Source organism: Phyllopteryx taeniolatus, chromosome 3, assembly GCF_024500385.1.
Source record: "Phyllopteryx taeniolatus isolate TA_2022b chromosome 3, UOR_Ptae_1.2, whole genome shotgun sequence".
Classification (NCBI taxonomy): Eukaryota; Metazoa; Chordata; class Actinopteri; order Syngnathiformes; family Syngnathidae; genus Phyllopteryx; species Phyllopteryx taeniolatus.
This window is the reverse complement of record NC_084504.1, coordinates 25361812-25374094: the sequence shown is the minus strand read 5'-3', so window position 1 is coordinate 25374094 and position 12283 is coordinate 25361812. Positions and strand designations below refer to the sequence as shown.

At 42.6% G+C, this 12283-nt stretch overlaps 2 protein-coding genes across 2 annotated transcripts; both read right to left on the bottom strand.

Moving 5' to 3' along the window:
• Window positions 1-1131: 1131 nt before the first annotated feature.
• Window positions 1132-4461, bottom strand: mpeg1.1 (macrophage expressed 1, tandem duplicate 1). The gene is made up of 2 exons (XM_061767874.1): window positions 3924-4461; window positions 1132-3150 (listed from the first exon to the last, which is right to left on the bottom strand). Exons 1-2 carry the CDS (start codon window positions 4371-4373, stop codon window positions 1468-1470), a joined length of 2133 nt encoding a protein of 710 aa, XP_061623858.1. The 5' UTR covers window positions 4374-4461; the 3' UTR covers window positions 1132-1467.
• Window positions 4462-8689: 4228 nt separating this feature from the next.
• On the bottom strand, window positions 8690-9335 carry LOC133474830 (protamine-like protein). The gene has a single exon (XM_061766887.1). The coding sequence runs from the start codon at window positions 9333-9335 to the stop codon at window positions 8763-8765; it is 573 nt and encodes a 190-aa protein (XP_061622871.1). The 3' UTR covers window positions 8690-8762.
• Window positions 9336-12283: the final 2948 nt, after the last annotated feature.

Sequence of the window (12283 nt, the reverse complement as noted above, 5' to 3'; positions counted from 1 at the left end):
GGGAGGGTGATTCTTTTATTCTCACTGGAGCAAGATGCACAACTGCACATTTACTGGAAATGGATGTGTGCGTGCAAAGGGGTTAGTCGGCCGGTTATTGTATGTGCGCTTTTGTCCATACAGAGGCTGAGCCTGCCTGTCTGTGTGCTGATAAACGTTGCCATAACCATGAGGTCACATCTGCCAATGTCTATTTATGCATGTGGACAGAATGTAGGTGTGTTTGGTTTTTTGGGGGGGTTCAGCAAACCCACAGAAGATAAAAATGTCTCTCCACGCTCAGTGCAAGGCGTCTCCTGCTTTTGCCTTGGAACTTGTGGTGTTCAGTGTTTTATTTCTAGTATGCATCCATAAAAATAGAATGGTCATTTTAATTCGTGCATACTTGCTCAGTGTGAAATTGGCAATAAATTCGCACAACACTGAATACATGGCACTAGTCCCTGGATGTTAAATATGCTTGTTCAAGCATTCAAAATGTAGCGTAATACAAAGAACTCAAATGCATCCTGTTGTACTGATTATTTAACGTTTGTTTTTGTATTTCTATTGGGGAATTCGGAATACAAACTGTTCCTCAGATTCCCTTTATTACATTGTCAGTTTAAATGCCATTTACTTCATTATATATCATGGATCTCAAACTCATTTTTTTGCAGGCCAAATCTTAGTTATGGTGTCCCTCAGTGGGCCGTTATGACGGTGAAGCTGTATAATGGCCTCCTATTAGTACATATGCACAACAAATTGATGGATAACTAGTTTTTAAATCAGGCACCAGAAAAAAAAAATTCTACTATTATTCACTTTACTTTAAAAGGGGCATTGGTACCCTAATATGGTAGCAATATCTCATAATTAAAAAAAAAAATGCAAATTTTGTATTTTAGCAAGAAACATGAAGTCAACACATGATTCGCTTTCGCGGGCTGCATAAAATGATGTAGCGGGCCAGATCTGGCCCCCGGGCCTTGAGTTTGACACCTGTGTTATAAAGCATATACACTACCGGTCAAAAGTTTGGAAACACTTTCTCATGCTATTGAATAACCGTGTCCAACCAGGTTTTGACATGAAGTGTACATTCAGTTAGTTTGTTCTACAACAGCCAGATAATACAGTACAGAATCATTTATTAAATTTATTTTGTTCCTTTATTAAAGGTTTGTCAGAGGTTAAAAATTTACAACAAAAACATAGTACAGCAGCACATTGACTTACGAATACCCCAGTTTAGCCTCGCTGGTACAGATCAGTTCTTTTAATTTCACTGGGGAAAGTTGATTTGAGTTATGACCATGGTCGCGTAAGAAATTCAACTTTAAATTAAAGTACCACTGTAAATCCCATTGCAGTCCTTGGTCACTAAAAAGTCCCTATGCATAGCATTTCAAGCCTATCCGCAATGATTAAACATTTTCATACATTGCCATTAAAGTAACAAAAAAGAAAAGTTGTTTGAATATTTCAAGCATTGTCTTGCAGTAATGCTCTCTCCCCTTCATCAACCACGACCTCATTTTGACATATATCCTTGTAACCTCTCCTTATGGTCATCCCGAACAGCTTTTGTCTTCTTTTCACCAAGACCACTACTCCCACGAGGACCAGAGCCATCATAGCCATCACGGCAAATGCTACTCCTGCCTTTTCTCCACTGGACATCTGACTCTGGTTTGGGTTGAAGCTTCTGAGAATCTCCTGAACATCCTTCGGGTCTGCCAGTTTCCACGCCTTGGTATTTCTGACTCTTACCCAGCTGTTTTCACCTTCTGTCATCACCATTACTGTGTTGGTGGCTTTCACACTAACCAGTGGTGCCCTAGTGAAAGGAGGGAGGTGGATTGGACGCAGCTGCCCGCCTGTGAATAATCCCGACTGGACACAGTAGAGGATTTCACAACCATCGCTGACTGCGGCAAGATGTTGACTGAACCTGTCGGGGCAGCGATGTTGTTGCCCTGCCAACGGGTTGGTTGACTGACAGCTAAAGAGGCCTCCGAACGGTACGGCATATTTGGTGCCAGTTTCATAGTCCTTACTCAAACAGATCACTTGGCCGTCTGAGAGAAACTTGAGAGGCAAAAAATTTGCTGGGCAGGTTTTGGTGTTGGTGATGGGGTTCACGAGGGAGGGGCTATACATCCCTCCAAAGAGATACCCGGAGTTTTCTGGAGCCTTGCCACTGACCGAACACCAGTAGGTGTTTATGTGAGCTGAGCGTACATACGAGTTGTCCTGACACACTTGACGGTGACAGTGGGACAAGTGAAAGATCCCGCATCGATATGTCTCATCATGACATTCGTACACGGTGTAAGCTTGCTGTCGAGCCTCTGATCTCAGTAAAGTTGGCGAATAAGGCACCTGACAAGAAAAGGCACCTGTATCCGGATTTTTCTGAGCCAGGGCGTCACACAGCGGTCCTGCATTTTTGGAGATGGGAATGCACTCTTGGTAGACACCGCCAAAACTGAGGTTTGTTGCGGGGCCTTCGCATGAAGCGTCGTCGACGTTTGCTTGGAAGTTGAAGTTCTGGGAGTTGACGTCGACGCACCCGGGGCGAGTGTTGACCTTGTAGTAGCGCTCTATGGCCTTCCTCACTGAGTTGGCTACTTTGTTAACAGTAGGCTGTGGCAGATCAGGGAAGGTGTTGTCATTTATAAAATAGGGCAGGGCTAATCCTGACCGATCAACAGCAACCAGGTTGTTTCTGGTATTTTCCTGCCACCTTTGAAGCGTGATACCTGGATAGAAAGGTATACTGCCATGGCTTTGAATAAGAGAATACTGAATGTTTGACTGATACGTCTGGAGTGACGAGCTCTGTTGTGTGTTTTGGCTGCTTATTTCAAACTTGACCTTGTCAAAAAAGTTCAGGCCAGCAGAGGCTTTGACTCCAGAAGTTTCCGACGCGCCGTTCGACACATATGAGGAAAGCAGGTAGTCCTCCTGCACCAAAGTAGCCCCGGCGTCGACACTGGTGATCACATGAGTCCCGTAGTCCAACACCATCTTCTCTGAGAGATAGTTTGCATTCCTTGTTTGGTTGTTTTCAATGGCATCAGCTATCTCCTTGGCTTGCTGAGCAAAACGTGAATCTAGACTAAAGTCCGGATAAGCTTGAACTGTGTAGAGGAGGTTACGAACCTGAGAATGAAATTAAACACAGTTAAATGTTGAAGCCTCATAGTGGTAGGGACTCTTGACCAATTGTTAGGTGGTGTCTTTGTCCCATGATATCAAAATGTAGACAGAATGACAATCAAATCTAGATTAAAAAAAATAAATAAAAATCTTAATTATAATCAGACCAAGAAATGTATTAGTCGATTCATGGATCAAACACCTGCTGTGAATTGTGCTGCTAAGATCTCTGTTAGAGAACAGCAGAGCAAAAAGGACCAAAACATGGAACAGTTGAAATAATATATCCCTAACCTTTTCTGGCTAGTGTAGATTCCATGTTTACATTATGCGCATAGCTTGTTTACACTGTTGTGGTGTAATTTTTTATCTTCTAATTTTCAATACAGAGAAGTGAACAAAGAGGTTCTCAAACTGGGGTTGGGAGTTACCTGGATTTTCACGGGACGTAGCTTTGTGGGTCCTTGAAATAATTTGCAATAATCTTTCCCCGTCAAATTACATCTAATTACAGTATTGAATTGACATTAGAAACATTAAGTGTTTCTTGGAAAGGTTTATCCCCAGACCTGAAAACTTTGAGGACGCCTGAACTAAAGTACAATACATTCTTCTGCAGCCTTCACAAACAAAGTCAATCTGAGAGCTTGTCAACTGATTTTACCATAATGCGTAGAGGTTCGGGTTTTTGTTTGTTTTGTTTTTTTCCTTTCATTATGTATGTTGGTTGCTTTAGCATAACATCTTACATTTTCAACAGATTTGTAAAACCTCACCTGCACTCTGGTTGTGGTTGAAGAATCTTTGACCTGATGCATTTTCATCCTCTGGTTCTCAGACGAGTATTTACCATTCAACAGAGAGAAGAATGATGCGTCAGCATTTATGCCGTGAGACGTCAAGCTTTTTTGCTCTTGCCAAGAGCTGATTATCTCAGAGCTGGTCTCCACTCCGGTCTCCTTGTGGGGTATGACAAACACCTCATCTGGGATGAAGTAGAGCCCGTCCTCAGTGGTCTGGCAATGGAAATAGCTGAGGTTCATGACCCGACCCATATCTATGTTGCGAAGGTTATCCCAGCCTCCGCCAGGGAGCGCCTCTAGGGCTGTGATGGAGAGGTTGGTGGAGGCTCGACATTGTCTGAGCCAGTTGGTCGGACGGTTGACAGGAGCTGCAAAACAAACGTGAAGGAGAAACACAGCCAGGAGAGTCACCGGTGCCCTCATCTTGAATGTGTCCAGAATGGTAGAAAAAGACTGGGGAACTAAAGGCTACACAGTTCCTCCCTCTCTTATCATAAGTGTGGAACTTGTTCCTGAAGAAACCGTGCCTGAAATTAAGTTTCGGTTTTGGTTAGCTAGTCTGTTTCCCCAAAGTATAAATACTGTATACGACTCCAGGTTTTAGAATAGTGGAATTTAAAAGCCAATGTCATAAACCACCTATGTAAATCTTTGTTTGATGCAGTGCATTTCTGAATAATTCAAGTGGTTTACAGGTGTTATTCAGCATTGGGTAAGCTACAGTAGATGCAGAAGGACCTGCCTTATCAGTGCTGGTAAATGAGTAGATTTTTAGGTCAGTACCTGTTTACAATGTTTCATATCAGAAGTTTTTATTCTTCACCTTCAGACTTCCTCTTATCAAAGCCATTTAATAGCAGAAGTGAAAGCAAAGTCTGAAAAAAGGGGGAAGCATGTTTTGTCATGTGTCACAAGCTTATTCTGCTGTAGAATTCCCCAATGAGTCACTGCACAAACTCGTCCAGGCCTGAATGTGACACAAATGGAGTGTGGCTGGATCCAAGGGCAGTCGGAGGCACATGTGAAAGGATGAATAGTTTATTGATGAAAGGCAATGGCGGTGGTCCTAGTTGGGTTGGCAGGTGGCCGTGTGTAAAGGTGGCAGGCAGTGGTGAGGACAGGCGGCTGGCTTGGCGACAGGAATTACGTGGATCAGGAACATGGGGGGGAAAACACACTGCAACAAGGAGAAACAGGAGTCAAAAATGGAAAGAGGAATAGGGTGACTTACGGGAGGTAAAAGGGCTATGGTACCACTGAAAGTAACTGCAGGCAGCATATGACAGAATGCACAATCTGAAAATACTTTCACTGCCTGGCCAAAGAAAGTCAACATTGTTTCACCCAAACTGATCTTGCTGCAGCACTGAAACAAACCTCCAAGTAATGAACCTCTCTGTTATGATGCCAATAACCTTAGTCTTGCTCAGTCTCAGTGCCCCATCTCCATCTCACCTGACTTGAAACCACCTTTAAGACCAACACAGCCTTCAGGTTAAAATCTCCTCAGCAGTCATCAGCTCCCCGGGCCCCATCCCCAAGGTGTCCCCCAAGGTTCAATTCTCTGCCCATTCATCATCCTGCAGTTGTCCCTTTGGTCTCAAATTCAAGTGCTTCGATGATGATATCCAGCCCCTCATCCACACTAACATTAAAACAATCTTCCATACTACTCACTCAATCCTGAAAGATCGCGTCACCAAAATAAAATACTGGCTCCAAACTTTTAAAAGCTAAACTGTGACAAAACTGAAAGTTATCATTGAACCAAAAGCACTCGTCACATCAACCTGCAGCTTCACCCTCCAGTGGACCAACCTCCCCCCACATCAGAAACCTTGGTATCACTTCTTTGACCACCACGTCGTCTGACAGCCTTCTTTCACCTCAAGAACATCCCTGTCCCACCTTATGCATTCACTGCCTTCCATCTGGACTATTGCAACAGTCAAAAGATTGTTCAATACGTTCATATACCTGCTGCACATCGATTCATCTCCACTCTGATCGTTGACTACATTACCGCTGTCCCACACAACCTCCCCAGTCCCCAGAACATCAATTTCAGAATCCTCATTTTGACCTACAAAGACCTCCATCTTTGGACCCACCCTACCTGACTCAGTTAAAATCTACCAACAACTTCCACTCCAATAGATGTCCACCCGAAATACATAGATTCTTTCTTCAAATTCTTTGGATAAAATAGGATCTAAGAGGTATAACTTTGAGATTTACATCACCCATCTTAATCAATGCAACATCCAATTTTTATCCTTTTAGGAATGAACTTATCAAAATTTGTCATGACGAGCTATTTCTAAAGGCATATTTAATCATGTCTGTCTTGTACAGTACATTTGGAGGACGGGTACATGCAGGAATAAAGGTTGTGTACTGTCCAGGTTGTCCCCAAAATGACTTTTCTTTCATGCAATTATCTTAAATGTAATGTCCTTTTCTTTAAATTTGCTCATTAGAGTTATATCTGTGTCAACAAACACCTACATAAACAGCAAATAAATGAGTTATTGCCAGGCAAAGGCTCAGTACATAATTTGTGACACCCAATATAGGTAAGCTTGCAATTTGCTGATTTGTCCAGCCCAGTAAACCCTTTCTGACTCCCAAATGTACCCACTAGGTGGCGGTATTGACTCAAAAACATGAATGCAAAACAGGTTTCAAGGTCAGTTTTAAGTATCGCAAGTGTCACATGTGGGGAAATTGATAATATTATCCATGTTGGGCCTTCGTGGAGGTCTACTCTTCTGAGTTCATAAATGTAATATGACATAACGGGAACACGGTTGGGTGGTGGCTAGCTCTGCCTCACAGTAGAGAGGTTCTGGGTCGGAATCCCTGCTCAGGCCTTCCTCTGTGGAGTTTGCGTGTTCTCGCCATGCTTGCGTGAGTTTTATCCACACATTTTCAACGGGAGACAGGTCTGGACTGCAGGCAGGCCAGTCTAGCACCCGCACTCTTTTACTACCAAGCCACGCTTTTGTAACACTTGCAGAATGTGGTTTGGCATTGTCTTGCTGAAATAAGCAGGGGCGTCCATGGAAAAGACGTTGCTTGGATGGCAGCATACGTTTCTCCAAAACCTGTATGTACCTTTCAGCATTAATGGTCCCTTCACAGATGTGTAAGTTACCCATGCCATTGGCACTAACACAGCCCCATACCATCACAGATGCTGGCTTTTGAACTTTGCGTCCATAACTGTCCGGATGCTTCTTTTCATCTTTGGCCCGGAGGACACGACATCCACAATTTCCAAAAACAATTTGAAATGTGGACTCGTCGGATCACAGAACACTTTTCCACTTTGCATCAGTCCATCTTAGATGAGCTCGGGCCCAGAGAAGCCGACGACGTTTCTGGGTATTCTGGATAAATGGCTTTTGCTTTGCATAGTAGAGTTTCAAGTTGCACTTATGGATGTAATCCCAAACTGTATTTACTGACATTGTTTTTCTGAAGTGTTCTTCAGCCCATGTGGTGATATCCTTGACACATTGATGTCTGTTATTGCTGCAGTGTCGCCTGAGGGATCGAAGGTCACGGGCATTCAATGTTGGTTTTTGGCCTCGCCGCTTACATGCAGTGATTTCTACAGATTCTCTGAACCTTTTGATGATATTATGCACCATAGATGGTGAAATCCCTAAATTCCTTCCAATGGTACGTTGAGGAACATTGTCCTTAAACTGTTCGACTATTTTCTCACACACTTGTTCACAAAGAGGTGAACCTCGCCCCATCATTGCGTGTGAATGACTGAGCAATTCAAGGAAGTTCCTTTTATACTCAATCATGGCACCCACCTGTTCCCAATTAGCCTGTTCACCTGTGGGATGTTCCAAACAGGTGTTGAATGAGCATTCCTCAACCTTCTCAGTCTTTTTTGCCACCTGTCCCAGCTTTTTTGGAACGTGAAAATTCAAAGTTAATGATTATTTACTAAAAACAATAAAGTTTATCAGTTTGAACATTAAATAGCTTCTTTGTAGTGTATTCAATTAAATATAGGTTGATCAGGATTTGTAAATCATTGTATTCTGTTTTTATTTGTTTAACACAACATCCCAACTTCATTGGAATTGGGGTTGTAAATGACAAAATATGTAATACAGTATAAAACAAGTATAAACATGACCCTGTCCCAACTTTTTTGGAACATGTTACAGCCAGAAAATTCTAAGTTAATGATTATTTGCAAAAAACAATCAAGTTTATCAGTTTGAACATTAAATATCTTGTCTTTGTAATGTAGTAAATTAAATATAGGTTGAACGTGATTTGCAAATCATTGTATTGTTTTAATTTAACAAAACATCCCAACTTAATTGGAATTGGGGTTGTAGTAGTCCTATATCGTTTTATACTCTCAAACCTTCTTCTGTCTGGCTGAATTTCCAATAAATATTCACCACATTATAAATAACTCAGAAAAACTGTTCCAGCACAAAAGTTCTCCAGGGCCTCCATCCTGCATGACCAAGCAGCAGAAGGGGACATGCTTTTTTTTTTTCTTTTTTTTTTTTTTTTTTTTTTTTTAAATGGCCCATTATAACTAGCGTGCTGTCGAAAATTTGTGGACGCTTGAGTTAAGATGTAAAATGGGTCGAGTAAAACGTGTCATTGTAAATAAGTTTTATTATTGTTCACAACATGGACATTTGGGAAAGGAAGTGCTGAGACAGCAGGATTATTGATTCTTATTAGAGAAGAAAAGATAGCATAAGACACGATAGCTTCATAAATACACGTTCCATGTGGTTCTTGGGCTGCCAGGAAGACGGTGGATCATTTGTACAGCCTTCCGCTCACCCTCCTCCTCCTCCTCCTGCGGACCTTGGCGGGCTTGGCCCTCTTGCGTCGAACCCTCCGGATTCTTTTGGGGGTCTTCCTTCTCGGGGCCCTCCTCCTCCTCCTGGTTGACCTTTTCCTCGCAGGTGTGGACCTCCTGCGTCTTCTCCTGGAGCGCCCCCTTCTGGTCATCCTCCCCTTGGCCTTCCTCCTCTTCGCCCTGCCCCCCCTCCTCCTCCTCCTCTTGTTGCTCCTCCTCCCTCCCCTCGCGGGCTTCCTCTTGGGACCACCGGGCGGTTTGGGGTTGAGCTTGAAGGAACCTGAAGCCCCTTTGCCCCTGGTGCGCACGATGACCTTTTGGGCCACCAGCCTACGCAGGGCAAGGCGGATCCTGGCTCGGTTCCGGGTCACGTCGTAGCCGCTGGCCTTCAGCACCTTCTTGAGGGCCACCAGGGACACGCCCCGCGGACCCCCGTAGGAGGAGATGGCGTTCAGGATGAGGATGGACACCGTGGGGCCGGTCCTTTTCCTCGGTCTCCTTAGAGACGTGGGCGCAAGTGACACCGACATTATGAGATGCGCCTGCGTTCCACTATGTTCAGATACAAACACGAGTATGAAGAGTGCTTCCTCTCTGAAATCTGCTTGTTTCTTGTTTTTATGTGAGGATTTTTTTTTGTTTTTTTTGGGGTTTGTTTTTGTTTTTTGAAGTTGCTGTGAGCTCCAACACCACCGCGCGTCCCTGCTCTCAAGCCGCTGCGTCCTCTCCAGCCGAACTCTCCTTTAAAGTGTCCTCGTGAACTGTTGAACGCATTTGCAAAAAAGCATTTCATAAGGTTTGCCGGGGATCTTGTCTCTGTGTACGTGATGGTTTGGGAGAGATGCGAGCCTTTAGAACAGAGCATGATGCCAAATTACGCAGCTGCCACCCGTGACGCATGAATTGACAAGTCGTAATAGTCAACAAATGTCGTCGCCATTACGACTTCATTACACATCGAGTTTAATCAGTTGTCATTAGAGGCGATTTAATTGAGTGAAGTTTCGGTTCACGTAATGCATATGCAATGAAGATAATTGCACGGCGATGCTTATTTCGAATAAAGCATGTTTGATTCATTGGTGTATATGTTTAAATGGATTTTAATGGTGCAGTAACTGGGGGTAAAAAAAATCCTCTAAATGTATTTAATTTTGAGCATGGCATCTTAAAAACTCCACTGTGGCACAGTAAAACTGTTCAGGCATAAAAGGGATGCAGATCCTCCTTTCTGCTTGACCTAACAACCGAACGGGACCCAAAAAAAAAAACCTATTTTGAATGTAGTAAGGTGACGTAATTTTCGAGTTGATGGGGGGAAAAAAAAAAAAAAAAATTTTTTTTAAACGTCTCTTTACCACATTTTAATCATCTGAAACATGTTCAAACTAGTACATTCAAAGAACTGTTTTTTTTTTAGTGAAGCACTGAGATCATTTCTTTGATGTAATGTGTCAAATTTAGTAAATGTATCAATCAAACACCTGCACATTTTTTATATTGATGTTCATATACAGCCAATAGCTGTAGTTTTATTAAAAGTGTACATGTAACAAAAAAAAAAGCATTTGTAAATACTTGCAGAGATTCATAGAAAAGATGTTGCGTATTTGTTTCCTACATTGTTAAATTGTTATTGTGAGAAATCATTCACATGATCAGTGTTAACATAAATGAACATTAGTCATAATAACACATGGTCAAGTATTTTGTGTACATATAAAAAGTCTTCGATCTTAGTGTTTGGCTGATGAAAAATGGGAACCAAAGCAAGTGCCGCATTTATAGTTCTGTTTGCTATATCGGGGTCACCGAATTTTCATGGCTGACGGCGGGGTACTGATTAATGCGAATTAAGGGCTACTCGTTTGACGTACACCACAGAAATAACATATTTGCTCAAAAGGCCATTTGTCTCAAATATTGTTCACAAATCGGTCCACCGAGGCTTGGATGGCACCCGTACACAAACACGGCTCATAAATGTTTAGGTGTGCCTAAACTTCTATTGCTTCACACTTTAAAGCTCAAGCATACATGGAGCTGGCCTGAGGCAAAAGCAAAGTAAGCAGTAGGGGCGCCTTAAAAAGTGTGAAGAGTATTTTTATATCAGTATCAGACAGCAGATGAAGACTGAGGCATTGCTTTTTAATGGTTTGGGACAGATTATAAAACAATAAAATACTAGGTAAAAGTTCAAAGTCATTGTTAGATTTGTAGAGTTATTTTTTTTTTAATACAGTACACAAGCACAGGGGGTATGTTTACAGCATTTAACACAAAAAAAGAAAATATGTGTACACATAGTTACAATGTATGCAAATCTGTATGCAAAAAAAAAAAAAAAAAGGTCACTATGTTACAAAGTCAGCCAAGCCCATCATTTTCAATCTTCGATATGCAGAACGTCATGTGACCACAGCCGGACAGCTAACCTACTGTGTATGCTACGCTAACAAACAATAACACTATAATCCGCTATTTTTGTCGCCCCCTACGACTGGAATTCAGCATTACAACAAAGCGGCCCATCTCTTCGATATGACGTAGGCTGTGCCGAGTCCAACTGTCCCCGTCTTCCCGTCCCCCAACCCCTCACGGGTGAATAGACACCAATGTAGTGTATAATACAGCTGTCGAAACCAGCGAGGTAAATAAAACGGGCGAGAGCAACTGTCAATATCCAGCGTGCAAATGTTACATCACCTGTTAATGTGGAGACATATACATACATTTCCAGACGTGGAAGTTGTTTTTTTACGCCTGTCGTCCTGCTCTTTTTCCTCTTTTCCCATCTCGATCATGTTTTTCGTGTCACGTCTCCGGACCTCAAGCTGTATGTCACCGGCGATCGAAGTCTGCAAGGAGATTCACGAAGTCGCGGCAGCCGGTTGGGAGAACCTCTCCACGTCACGACGGGTGGTAAACCGGCAGCAGCGTTATGACGCTCAAATTTATAATCGAGTGGATAAAGTTCTCTCAAACCACATCGCCGTGTCACTAGCAAGTTAACTTTCGCGCAACACGTTCACTGCCATTGACGGCTTTAGAAGTCAAATATCCATGTTAACTGGGAGGGCTGGCAGTGAAGAAATGAGATCAACAAAAGCAATAAAAACAAATTAGTAAAGTTGAGAGGAGTGCTGAGTTGTGACCGCGTGACCACCCACACCGCTGCTGGCAACCACAGCTCCTCCAAAAGTACTAGATGATGTTCATTGGTGGCAATTTGTATTGTTTTCATTTACGACTATTTTATGCTACACAAATGCAAAATAATATTTTTAGTGAGGGGTTTACAACTACGCTCCGCTCTGCAAAATCGCTCATTTCTGTGCCATCATTTCCTTCTACATCATTTTTGGTGCGCTACCAAGTGGGCTGGCGTGGAAAATGAATCGGGCATTCACCAAATATAAACGAAATAAAAATAAGAAATTACTGAAAAATACAGCAAGATGTTAGAGGAGCTGACAGG